Source organism: Pleurodeles waltl, chromosome 7, assembly GCF_031143425.1.
Source record: "Pleurodeles waltl isolate 20211129_DDA chromosome 7, aPleWal1.hap1.20221129, whole genome shotgun sequence".
Classification (NCBI taxonomy): Eukaryota; Metazoa; Chordata; class Amphibia; order Caudata; family Salamandridae; genus Pleurodeles; species Pleurodeles waltl.
Genome location: NC_090446.1, coordinates 43,939,442 through 43,952,631, shown reverse-complemented (window position 1 = coordinate 43,952,631; position 13,190 = coordinate 43,939,442). Strand labels below are relative to the sequence as shown.

Here is a 13,190-nt window from a genome sequence, read left to right as displayed (position 1 = left end):
AGAAGCAGCACAAGTATTTTGGGCGTATAATAGTAGTAGAAGCAGCACAATTATTTTGGGTGTATAGTAGTAATAAAAGCAGCACGAGTATTTTAGGTGTATAATAGTAATAGAAGCAGCACAAGTATTTTTGGCATATAATAGTAATAGAAGCATCACAATTATTTTTTGCGTATAGTACTAATAAAAGGAGCACAAGTATTTTTGGTGTATAATAGTAATAGAAGCAGTGCAAGTATTTTGGGCATATACTAGTAATAGAAGCAGCACAATTATTTTTGGCGTATAGTAGTAATAAAAGCAGCGCAAGTATTTTGGGTGTATAATAGTAATAGAAGCAGCGCAATTATTTCTGGCATATAATAGTAATAGAAGCAGAGCAATTGTTTTTGGCGTATAGTAGTAATAGAAGCAGGGCAAGTATTTTGGGCGTATAATAGTAATAGAAGCAGCACAATTATTTTTGCCATATAGTAGTAACAGAAGCAGCGCAATTGTTTTTGGCGTATAGTAGTAATAGAAGCAGCGCAAGTATTTTTGGTGTACAATAGTACTAGAAGCAGCGCAAGTATTTTTGGCGTATAATAGAAATAGAATCAGCACAATTATTTTTGGCATATAGTAGTAACAGAAGCAGCGCAATTGTTTTTGGCGTATAGTAGTAATAGAAGCAGCACAAGTATTTTTGGTGTACAATAGTACTAGAAGCAGCGCAAGTATTTTTGGTGTATAATAGTCAGAGAAGCAGCACATTTTTTTTTGCCATATAGTAGTAATAGAAGCAGCGCAATTGTTTTTGGCGTATAGTAGTAATAGAAGCAGCGCAAGTATTTCGGGCATATAATAGTAATAGAAGCAGCACAATTATTTTTGGTGTATAGTAGTAATAAAAGCAGCACAAGTATTTTTGGTGTATAATAGTAATAGAAGCAGCACAAGTATTTTTGGCATATAATAGTAATAGAAGCAGCACAATTATTTTTTGCGTACCGTACTAATAAAAGCAGCACAAGTATATCTGGTGTATAATAGTAATAGAAGCAGCGCAAGTATTTTGGGCGTATAATAGTAATAGAAGCAGCACAATTATTTTTGTCGTATAGTAGTAATAAAAGCAGCGCAAGTATTTTGAGTGTATAATAGTAATAGAAGCAGCACAATTATTTCTGGCATATAATAGTAATAGAAGCAGAGCAATTGTTTTTGGCGTATAGTAGTAATAGAAGCAGGGCAAGTATTTTTGGTATATAATAGTAATAGAAGCAGCAGAAGTATAATTGCCTTATAGTAGTAATAGAAGCAGCGCAAGTATTTTTGACGTATAATAGTAAAAGAAGCAGCGCAAGTATTTTTGGTGTATAATAGTAATAGAAGCAGCACAAGTATTTCTATTGTATAGTAGTAATAGAAGCAGGGCAGGTATTTTGGGCGTATAATAGTAATAGAAGCAGCACAATTGTTTTTGGTGAATAGTAGTAATAAAAGCAGCGCAAGTATTTTTGGTGTATAATAGTAATAGAAGCATTGCAAGTATTTCTGGCATATAATAGAAATAGAAGCAGCGCAATTGTTTTTGTCTCATAGCAGTAATATAAGCAGCGCAAGTATTTTTGGTTTATAATAGTAATAGAAGCAGTGCAAGTATTTTTGCCTTACAGTAGTAATAGAAGCTGCACAAGTATTTTTGACGTATAATAGTAATAGAAGCAGCGCAAGTATTTTTGGTGTATAGTAGTAATAGAAGCAGCGCAAGCATTTTTGGTGTATAGTAGTAAAAGAAGCAGCACAAGTATTTTTGGTGTATAATAGTAATAGAAGCAGCACAAGTATTTTTGCCTTATAGTAGTAATAGAAGCAGTGCAAGTATTTTTGACGTATAATATTAATAGAAGCAGCGCAAGTATTTTTGGTGTATAATAGTAATAGAAGCAGCGCAAGTATTTTTGGCGTATAATAGTAATAGAAGCAGCACAGGTATTTCTATTGTATAGTAGTAATAGAAGCAGGGCAGGTATTTTGGACCTATAATAGTAATAGAAGCAGCACAATTATTTTTGGTGAATAGTAGTAATAAAAGCAGCGCAAGTATTTTTGGTGTATAATATTAATAGAAGCAGTGCAAGTATTTCTGGCATATAATAGAAATAGAAGCAGCGCAATTGTTTTTGGCTCATAGCAGTAATATAAGCAGCGCAAGTATTTTTGGTTTATAATAGTAATAGAAGCAGTGCAAGTATTTTTGCCTTACAGTAGTAATAGAAGCTGCGCAAGTATTTTTGACGTATAATAGTAATAGAAGCAGCGCAAGTATTTTTGGTGTATAGTAGTAATAGAAGCAGCGCAAGCATTTTTGGTGTATAATATTAATAGAAGCAGCACAACTATTTCTGGTGTATAGTAGTAATAGAAGCTGCACAATTGTTTTTGGCGTATAGCAGTAAAAGAAGCAGCACAAGTATTTTTGGTGTATAATAGTAATAGAAGCAGCGCAAGTACTTTTGGCGTATAATAGTAAAGGAAGCAGCGCAAGTATTTTTGGCATATAATAGTAATAGAAGCAGCGCAAGTATTTGTGGCGTATGGTAGTAATAGAAGCAGGGCAAGTATTTGTGGTGTATGGTAGTAATAAAAGCAGCACAAGTATTTCTGGTGTATAGTAGTAGTAGAAGCAGCACAATTATTTCTGGTGTTTAGTAGTATTAGAAGCAGCGCAATTGTTTTTGGCATATAGTAGTAATAGAAGCAGCGCAAGTATTTTGGGTGTATAATAGTAATAGAAGCAGCACAATTATTTCTGGCATATAATAGTAATAGAAGCAGAGCAATTGTTTTTGGCGTATAGTAGTAATAGAAGCAGCGCAAGTTTTTTTGACGTATAATAGTAAAAGAAGCAGCGCAAGTATTTTTGGTGTATAATAGTAATAGAAGCAGCGCAAGTATTTTTGGCGTATAATAGTAATAGAAGCAGCACAAGTATTTCTATTGTATAGTAGTAATAGAAGCAGGGCAGGTATTTTGGGCGTATAATAGTAATAGAAGCAGCACAATTATTTTTGGTGAATAGTAGTAATAAAAGCAGCGCAAGTATTTTTGGTGTATAATAGTAATAGAAGCAGTGCAAGTATTTCTGGCATATAATAGAAATAGAAGCAGCGCAATTGTTTTTGGCTCATAGCAGTAATATAAGCAGCGCAAGTATTTTTGCCTTATAGTAGTAATAGAAGCAGTGCAAGTATTTTTGACGTATAATAGTAATAGAAGCAGCGCAAGTATTTTTGGTGTATAATAGTAATAGAAGCAGCGCAAGTATTTTTGGCGTATAATAGTAATAGAAGCAGCACAAGTATTTCTATTGTATAGTAGTAATAGAAGCAGGGCAGGTATTTTGGGCGTATATTAGTAATAGAAGCGGCACAATTATTTTTGGTGAATAGTAGTAATAAAAGCAGCGCAAGTATTTTTGGTGTATAATAGTAATAGAAGCAGTGCAAGTATTTCTGGCACATAATAGAAATAGAAGCAGCGCAATTGTTTTTGGCTCATAGCAGTAATATAAGCAGCGCAAGTATTTTTGGTTTATAATAGTAATAGAAGCAGTGCAAGTATTTTTGCCTTACAGTAGTAATAGAAGCTGCGCAAGTATTTTTGACGTATAATAGTAATAGAAGCAGCGCAAGTATTTTTGGTGTATAGTAGTAATAGAAGCAGCGCAAGCATTTTTGGTGTATAATATTAATAGAAGCAGCACAACTATTCCTGGTGTATAGTAGTAATAGAAGCTGCACAGTTGTTTTTGGCGTATAGTTGTAAAAGAAGCAGCACAAGTATTTTTGGTGTATAATAGTAATAGAAGCAGCGCAAGTACTTTTGGAGTATAATAGTAAAGGAAGCAGCGCAAGTGTTTTGGCGTATAATAGTAATAGAAGCAGCGCAAGTATTTGTGGTGTATGGTAGTAATAGAAGCAGGGCAAGTATTTGTGATGTATGGTAGTAATAAAAGCAGCACAAGTATTTCTGGTGTATAGTAGTAGTAGAAGCAGCGCAAGTATTTTTGGTATATAATAATAATAGAAGCAGCGCTAGTACCTTTGGCGTATAATAGTAATAGAAGCAGCACAAGTATTTTTGCCTTAAAGTAGTGATAGAAGCAGTGCAAGTACTGTATTTTTGACGTATAATAGTAATAGAAAGCGCAAGTATTTTTGGTGTATAATAGTAATAGAAGCAGCGCAAGTATTTTTTGCGTATAATAGTAATAGAAGCAGCACAAGTATTTCTATTGTATAGTAGTAATAGAAGCAGGGCAGGTATTTTGGGCGTATATTAGTAATAGAAGCAGCACAAGTATTTTTGGCATATAATAGTAATAGAAGCAGCACAGTTATTTTTTGCGTATAGTACTAATAAAAGCAGCACAAGTATTTTTTTTGTATAATAATAATAGAAGCAGCGCAAGTATTTCTGGCAAATAATAGTAATAGAAGCAGCGCAATTGTTTTTGGCGTATAGTAGTAATAGAAGCAGCACAAGTATTTCTGGCAAATAATAGTAATAGAAGCAGCGCAATTGTTTTTGGCGTATAGTAGTAATAGAAGCAGCACAAGTATTTTTGTTGTATAATAATAATAGAAGCAGCGCAAGTATTTTGGGCATATAATAGTAATAGAAGCAGCACATTTATTTTTGGTGTATAGTAGTAATAAAAGCAGCGCAAGTATTTTTGGTGTATAATAGTAATAGAAGCAGCACAAGTATTTCTGGCAAATAATAGTAATAGAAGCAGCGTAATTGTTTTTGGCGTATAGTAGTAATAGAAGCAGCACAAGTATTTTTGTTGTATAATAGTAATAGAAGCAGCGCAAGTATTTTTGCCTCATAGTAGTAATAGAAGCAGCGCAAGTATTTGTGGTGTATGTAGTAATAGAAGCAGCACAAGTATTTCTGGTGTATAGTAGTAATAGAAGCAGCGCAAGTATTTTTTGAGTATAGTAGTAATAGAAGCAGCACAGGTATTTTTGGTGTATAGTAGTAGTAGAAGCAGCACAAGTATTTTTGGTGTATAGTAGTAATAGAAGCAGTGCAAGTATTTTTGGTGTCTGCGGTAAACTAGAAATCAGATATGTTTGGTGACCAGACAAAGCGTAATATTGCTGCTGAAACATTCCCCATCCATCCCTTAAGCCAAAGATCATATTTTGCATCTTTATTTTTCATAATGTGTTATGCAGTTCATATTGTATCTCCTACAGTAATCACAAGTTGAGATAACTATATATCGTTGACTTTAGTATGTGATGGAAAAAACTCCCAACACCACATCCTGGAGCTGGAACTGAGGATGAGAAGGCTACACTCCCCTGCGGTCCACAGCAGGTGCAGGCAGGGGTGTCGTGAACACCAGCTTTAGCAGCTGCAGTGGGGGTTGAGTTCTTGGTGGGCCTCTTCTGTCTGCAATTTGGCAGACAAAGGCTCATAAATAAAGTGAAAGGGTGAGTGGGTGCGTGAATGAGTGAAAGTGTGGATAGATTGACAGGTGTGTAAGTGAAAAGGTGGATGGATGGGTGAGTGAAAGGGTGCATAGGTATATGAATGAGTGAATGAGTGAAAGGATGGATATAAGGATGGATGAGTGAAAGAATGGATAGGGAAATCAAATTGGATGGATGGATGGATAAACTGGTGGATGAAGGAATAAGTGAAAGAATGTATGGATGAATGAAAAGGGGTGGATGAATGGATGAAATGGTGGGTGGATAAATGAGTGAAAGGGTGAATAGATGATGAGAGAAAGTATGAATGCATGAGTGAGTGGATGGATTGATGGCTGGCTGGCTGAATGGATGGATGGATGCTGGAGTGTCATGAACCCCCAACTTTAGCAGCGACTGTGGGGGTGAAGTTCTTGATGAGCCTCTTCTGTCTGCACTTTGTCAAACAAATGAGTGATAGGAAGGATGGATGGATGTGAGTGAAAAGATAGATGACAGTGAGAGAAAGGATGTATGCATGAGTGAAAGGATGGATGGGATGAGTAAAAGGGAGAATAGGCAGATGGATGGAGTTCAAGGATGTATGAATGAGCAAAAAAGATGAATGAATGAGTGAAAGGACGGATGGAGGAGAAAAAGATGGATGAGTGAAAGAATGGATCGATGAATGAAAGGAGGTAAAAAGAAGGATGGCTAAAATATGGCTGAAAGAATGAATATTTGGATGGAGGAGTAAAAGTAAGGTTGAGTGAAAGTCTGGATGAATGAGTGAGTGAAAGAATGGATGGATGAGTGAAAAGATAAATGACTGGATGGGTGAGTGGATTGATGGGTGGATGCATTAGCGAATGGATGCATGGCTGAGTGAGTTGATGGATGGATGAGTGAAAAGGAGGATGGGTGAATGGGTGGATGGATGGATAATGGATGGATGGAAGGACGGATGGTTGGAAGAATTGATGGATTGAGTGAAAGGGCAGATGAATGAGCAAAAAGATGGATGAATGACCGAAAAGATGGATGGACGAGTGAAAGGGTGGATGGAGAGATGGACAGGTGGAAATGTGGATGGATGGACAGATGGATGGATGGATAGGTTTAATGGCCAAGTTTGCAGATGGATGGATAGGTTTGAAGATGGATGGACGGACAGGATGGTGAAAAACTGAATGATGGATGAAAGCATGAAAGGGTGACAGAATGTGAAGGTGAAATGGTTGATATCAGCAGGTGGATGAAAGGATGAATGGCTAGATGCTTGGATATTGGAGAAAAGATAGCTCTTCTTGGAAGAGTCATGATGACATGCGTTGTTTGCTTGTTACCATAAGAGCTTTGGTCCGAAGTGGGGGTTATTTTAATTATCTGGCTACCCCTTGGGTGCAGGGACTATAGAAGCAGGGTAATTGTGTGGGAGAGGAGGGGTTCATGGTGCTGGGGGTGTAACCATGCACAGTGTGTTTGCGGGCAGTTACATGTTATGACATTGATAATAATGATATAGTCTGACATAAATATTGCCACCTAAATTTCATTTACAAAGAAATGGCTTAATTGAGTGTACTATTAACTGCAGTGGGGGCGATATTTTTGTATACAATATTTAGGACACAATATTTTTTTATACTACTGGGTCAACAAACAGGGTCAACTTTCATGTCTGAACTTTACTACAGGGTCACCCCCCCCACGTCTGACAAATCATCAATGAAATGTTATAAGGGCTGGAAGACGAAATTGGAGCTAGTAACTCACCTTTTACAGAGGGAAAAGATAGTGCCAACCTGGTCTTAAGTGTTCGCAGTGCCCTCCAGTCCTGGTGGAAGCTCTTGGGATTTGAACAGTGACAAGGCAGGAGGGGATGCTTCTGTTGAGGTTCATTGAGTTATTATCAGGTGTATGCACAGGAGTGTGTCCAAGCTCTGTATTCTCAGTAACTATAGCAACCATCAGTGCACAAACCACCAGCAGCAGACATCTATGTTGCCTACTCACAAACTGCATTTTGTAGTACATTTAGTAGTACTGCAATAATACTACTAAAGCACTACAAAATGCCATTCAGAAACCTACGAATGTAAAACTCCACCTCCACCTCCAACTCTCCTATCTTATCTAGAGCAAGATACTCACACATGTAATTTTACTACTTGGTAGTAATTATGGGAGGGCCCAGGGGGAGTGGTTCAAAATGGACTGTACATATTAAAAAAGGAAGGGTTTAGGGAAGTGTAGGAGGGGATTAGCAGGGGACTATAGAGGTTTAGGGAGGGACGTGCATCCACCCACGTATAGTATGCCATTCCTATCCACTAACTCCACTTCTAAAATTCTTAGAGCCAAAAATACCTAAAACGGTAGTAAATGTACTCCAGCTCAGAGTTGGAGAATGTCCAATAACACACATGGCAACCGCTGGGACTGCAGCACCTTCCCATAGAACATAATGGGGCAGGAACTTCAAAGAAAGCCCACTGGAAATAGATGTTACAGAAAAATCTAATTTAATATTTAAACAATTGCTCACTAAATGGTGCACTGACGAAAAGTATTATGTCAGGTAGAAGCGACATGAGAGGAGAAATGCTTATCTGTGAATAGAGCGGGAGAAGATCAGGAGAATTTCAGTAGGGCTGAGATATCTGTTAGAAAGTGTTATCTTCACCCTCAGACCTGCAAAGCTACTTCCATTCATTCATGAGACTGCTACACGAGTCCAAAGTATTTCTTGAATTCTAGATCAATGTTGACAATCCTATGTGTCAATGGGATAGCTCCTGAATCTAGTTAACAGGGAGGTCATAGCCAGTGCCCGATGTTTTGCTCAGAGGTCCACGTCCAGAACTGATAAAGGTTAGGGTGCTGAATACCAAGCTGCATATTCCTCATTCCAAATCATGCCTCTTTAATCGACCACTACACACTTCCTGCTCTTTACCTCACACTTGCAGGTTCTTTTTCATCCCTATGTCGTCCCTTTGTCACAGTTTCTTTTCTCTGTTCTTCTTTCTGTCTTTTGTCTTTTTCTATGGCTTGCTCTGGATAAGAAAAGTCAAATGTGGACAAATAATGGCTGGTCCACAAAACTGAGTGTCAGCAGGACCCTCAAGCAACCACCAGTTCAAATTAAGCAATGTGAGATGGACATAAACAAAATTATGTTTAGGTTCATTTCTGAATTAAAATTATGTTAAAGAAAAGGTACGAATTGCCTCTGCCTCTTCCAGAGCCACAGTAGAATGTATCAACTGTTCCAGCCGCAACTTTCGTCCCAAATCATTGATAGATTACCACCAGTCAAAATAGGTGCCATTCATTGTAAGGAAATGCCTCTTTTTGCATGATCCTCCCCAAGGTTTCAGATTGATGCTGCTGGTTTTGTGACTCTGAGAGTGTTCAGAGCCCTGCCAAATAGCCCTCAGTACCAGTGCTCTGACCCTTAAAACATTCTTGGCTGATTGGTTTACCCACATTGGCTTAAGTTAACTTACTTATAAGTCCCTAGTGTATGGTACCTGGGTCCCCTGTATCTGTAAATTGAACTGTCCCTCATGGACTGCAGCATCTTTTGTGCAACCATGAGTGTGACAAAGCAAAGCAGGAATCCCCATCTGCCAGTGCTGGCTGGCAGAGCAGTTTTCAAACTATGACAAAGCCCACACCTTCCTTTTTATTATATCTAAGTCACCCCTACGGCAGGACTATTGAGCCCTAAGGCAGGGTGCAGTGTATTAAAAGGTGGTACATGTGATTTTACATAGCCTAAAAGTAAAAACCCTAAATTGTTGCTTTTACTGAAGAAAGGCTAGTAGCACATTTGCAGAGTATAGAGCAATACACTACCAACTCAACTGTGTTAACCTCTGAATTGGACTACTAAAATACTACAAGGTATCACAAGAATTGTAGCAATAAACCCATTTCATGCATCAGTTGTATTTAATATATCTTTTTGAGATATGGCAACTTTACAAATTTGCCGCTCTGTTGCCCATATTTCCAGTGGCCATTTATGATTGCTGGTTATGTGGTATTCTTCTGCCCTCCTGGGAAGAGATGTGGCCTACTCCCAGGAAGAAATAAAAAGAGTCTGGCATTGGAAGAGTTGTTGCCTCTTCCTGGCAGAAAAGGCCAAAAGGGATGTGAGCTCAAAAGGTGGGCTTCAAAAGAGAAGCCATCTTTGAAGGGCAAATGGAAGACACAGACAAGAGGGGCTTCTCCTTTGTTCTCGAAGACAGACAGACTTTGGGGGACAAACGGGGGAACAGTTGCCAATCCATTTTTTCTGTGGCTGTGTTGCCCTCAGGTAGCCACACCTCTATGGTGGCCTACTAAGCTTTACACACAGAGAGAGGGTATCTTTACCCACTTTACAGAAAGTTGCCATCAGGAGGTAAGGGACCTGGTAACCCATTGTCTAGGAGCCACAGAATTCCCCAAGGGCAGAATCTGGGCACAATTATGATATCCCTGGCAACCAGACCACAAGGTCATATCTGGTTTGGAAAGTGGACTGGAGAAGGACTCTTGCTGTTCCTGGATCCAGCAAAGGTAGTACTGGGCCTGTGGAGCCCTGAATCAGAAATAGTTGTCCTTGAGCCCCAGAAAGGAGAGGTTTCTCCAAGTGTCAGTTGGCTGACTTCCAGTACCAAGTGCAGGGCAAAAAAAGCTGAAGAAGCCTACTTTGGCAAGTGGTATCCACAATCGCTTCACCACTGCTGAACCCAGGAGAGTTGTTTGAGTGCAGTTTGGTCACCGAAGAAGGACATTAACCTTTTCCAAAGAGAACCAATGGTTTCTCTGTGGCCGGATACCAGTAGACCAGTGACAACAGGTTTTTGGCTAGATTTCATCCTGAATTCTATGGACATTGACCTCTGTGGCTAAAGTCACCCCACCGTGATCAAGAAGTCACCTACGGCCGCTCAATTGAAGTCTATGGTGGTTGGTGCCTAAGGACTGCAACTGGATTGGAGATTGCTTTGGCCTTGAAGTAACTGTCCACATAAGCCTCCTTCATTGCCTTTTCTTGCTCCCTGTCAGAGATGGTTATCTAAAGTATGCTGGAGTACCCAAACACAACTTCTTCAAAAGTTTCCAAAACATTTTAAAGTTACAGCTAACTGTGGTAGTGGTCAATACTTGTCCAGTTTTGATTTAAAAGCTGTGATTTATGAATTGCTTGAATGGTTATATCCTCAGAGCCCTCCAGTGGACTTTGCTTGTTTCGATGTCTAAAAATTAATTAAAAAAATTACTATTTTTTTCAACTGGTATTGAAGTTCCTAGGTGTGTTACTTTCTTGTTCAGTTGTATTGGTGCTTCTAAATGATTTGCAGTTGTCCCTTTGACACAACCTGACTATTTGAAGCCACAGCTGCCCAAGGCTGGGCTAAGGTTTTCTCAAGCGAGCCTGTCTGGAACCAAGTTGGGTTTGTGTATGTATTACAGAGTGAGGTTGCACAATCATACCATATAACACACCACATTCCTCACAATCACTCACAACGTGAAAGCTGTCCAAGGCGGTCAGCTTCCACTATGTGAATGCCAGTTGCGGGCATGGGAAAGAAGACGGGGAGAAGGGGGACCACAGAACCTGTTCCTTAAGAAAATAGCAATTTGAGATTGATAAAGGAGGGTTGAAGGTCTGCTGCCCCTTGTGGGGCTCCACCTCTGTTTTCACAGGCTTTCAGTAGAATTTGCAAAATGGAAGGTTCCCTCAATAATAACCATAAGGTTGAATTCATCAAATTGTATCGAATGGTCAGATTGAGCAGCACAAAATGTAGGATGGGAGGCAATGCAGCTGGTGTACAACTCACCATAGTACATTGGGCCCTTGCGGCTTTAACCTAACCAAGATGGAAGATTCCCAGACAGTTTTTTTTTAAGTTTTATCAGCAATGGTGGAATGGGGAGGGTTTTCATTATTTTCTCCAAACAAGGTTATATTGATACTCAATTCTAAGCCGTATATGATTTCTGTCTTGACACTGTTTCCTCTTGACTCTTTAATAACAGTCGATATGGATGATCTTCGTTATGGCCAGCCAAGACTGGTAAAATTCTAACATCATTCTTTTTTTCTACCCAATGTTTAGTTTTCTGTACCGTCTGATGCAACTACCTACGGCTGTGCATTCATTCCACTGCCACAACTGCCTGAGAAAAATCATATATATAAGGTACCTTTTTTCTACTTGCTTAATATAATCCATTGTCCATGAGACCATGTTGCCATGTGGTTCACTATACACCTCGTATGATATCATCACAAGGAAAGGACATTCTTGCGTTATTGCTCAAAGGATGTGGTGAATTTATTTGACTGCATACCACTACCTTATGATGGAGTATGCTTACACACTCACATCACATATGTCTCACATTCTGGGCACAATTATTGTATCCTTGGCACTCAGACCTCAAGAGCATGTCTGGACTGGAAAGCAGACTGAAGAAGGACTCTTGCTGTTCCCTGGACCCTAGTAAAGGGAGTACTAGGCCTGTGGTGCCCTGTTTCAGGAATAGTTGCCCTTGAGCCCCAGACAGGAGAGGTGACTCCAAGGGTCAGTTGGCTGACTTCCTGTTCCAGGTACAGGGCAAAAAATGCTGAAGAAGCCTACTTTGGCAAGTGGTATCCACAATCACATTTCCCTGCTGGACCCAGGAGAGTTGTTAGAGTGTAGTTTGGTCACTCAAGAAGGACATTAGCCTTATCCAAAGAGAACCATTGGTTTCTCTGTGGCTGGAGACCACTAGAATAGTGACAACAGGTTTTTGGCTAGATTTCATCCTGAATTCGAGGGACATTGACCCCCTGTGGCTAAAGTCACCCCATCATGCCCAAGGAATCGCCTAGGACCACTCAATTGAAGTCTATGGTGGTTGGTGCCGAAAGACTGGAACTGGACTGGACCTTGCTTTGGCCTTGAGGTAACTGTCCACATAAGCCTCCCTGAACCCCTTGGCTTTATTTCCTGTCAGCGATGGTCATCTACAGTATGCTGGAGTATCCAAACAAAACTGCTTCACAAGTTTATAAAACATTTTAAAGTTACGGCTAACCGTATGATGGTGTATGCCTACACACTCACATCACATATGCCTCACATCCTGGGCACAATTATGGTATACTTGGCAACCAGACCTCAAGAGCATGTCTGGACTGGAAAGCAGACTGAAGAAGGACTGTTGCTGTTCCCTGGACCCAGCAAAGGGAGTACTAGGCCTGTGGTTCCCTGTTTCAGGAATAATTGTCCTTGAGCCCCAAACAGGAGAGGTGACTTATAGTGTCAGTTGGCTGACTTCCTGTTCCAGGTTTAGATCTCTTGTCCTGGCCATGAACATTACTACATTTGTTTATTCACCAGAAAGCAGAATTCTAAAATGTATTTGATCAGAGCTAAATATGAGGTTCTGAACAAAGCCCATTATAATATTTGACCTAACAACAACATTGTCAGGGCATCTAGTGAATTTCAGGACCATCTGTCAGGGATTGTAGCGGAGTTAAGAACAAGTTAAGTCTGCCTGCTCTGTGCCAAGCTACCAGATGTTGAGCACAGTTTCATTTAGGGTGTGTATCTGATTTACCCTGACTAGCCTGGTGGTCCCTACCTAGACAGGGTGCATACCTCTGTCACCACAAGACCCCATTTCTAACAGTTAAAAACTGTAGGACTGCAAAAAGATGCA

The 13,190-nt window shown here is 39.5% G+C and overlaps 1 protein-coding gene across 1 annotated transcript in view; it reads left to right on the top strand.

Annotated features, from left to right (window-relative positions):
• The window catches only part of LOC138303592 (DBH-like monooxygenase protein 2), a 113,310-nt gene that overhangs the window by 31,125 nt on the left and 68,995 nt on the right, over positions 1–13,190 (top strand). Inside the window, exon 4 of the mRNA XM_069242865.1 lies at positions 11,594–11,677. Within this exon, the coding sequence (XP_069098966.1) occupies positions 11,594–11,677 (84 nt within the window). The remainder of the gene's footprint in view (positions 1–11,593; positions 11,678–13,190) is intronic.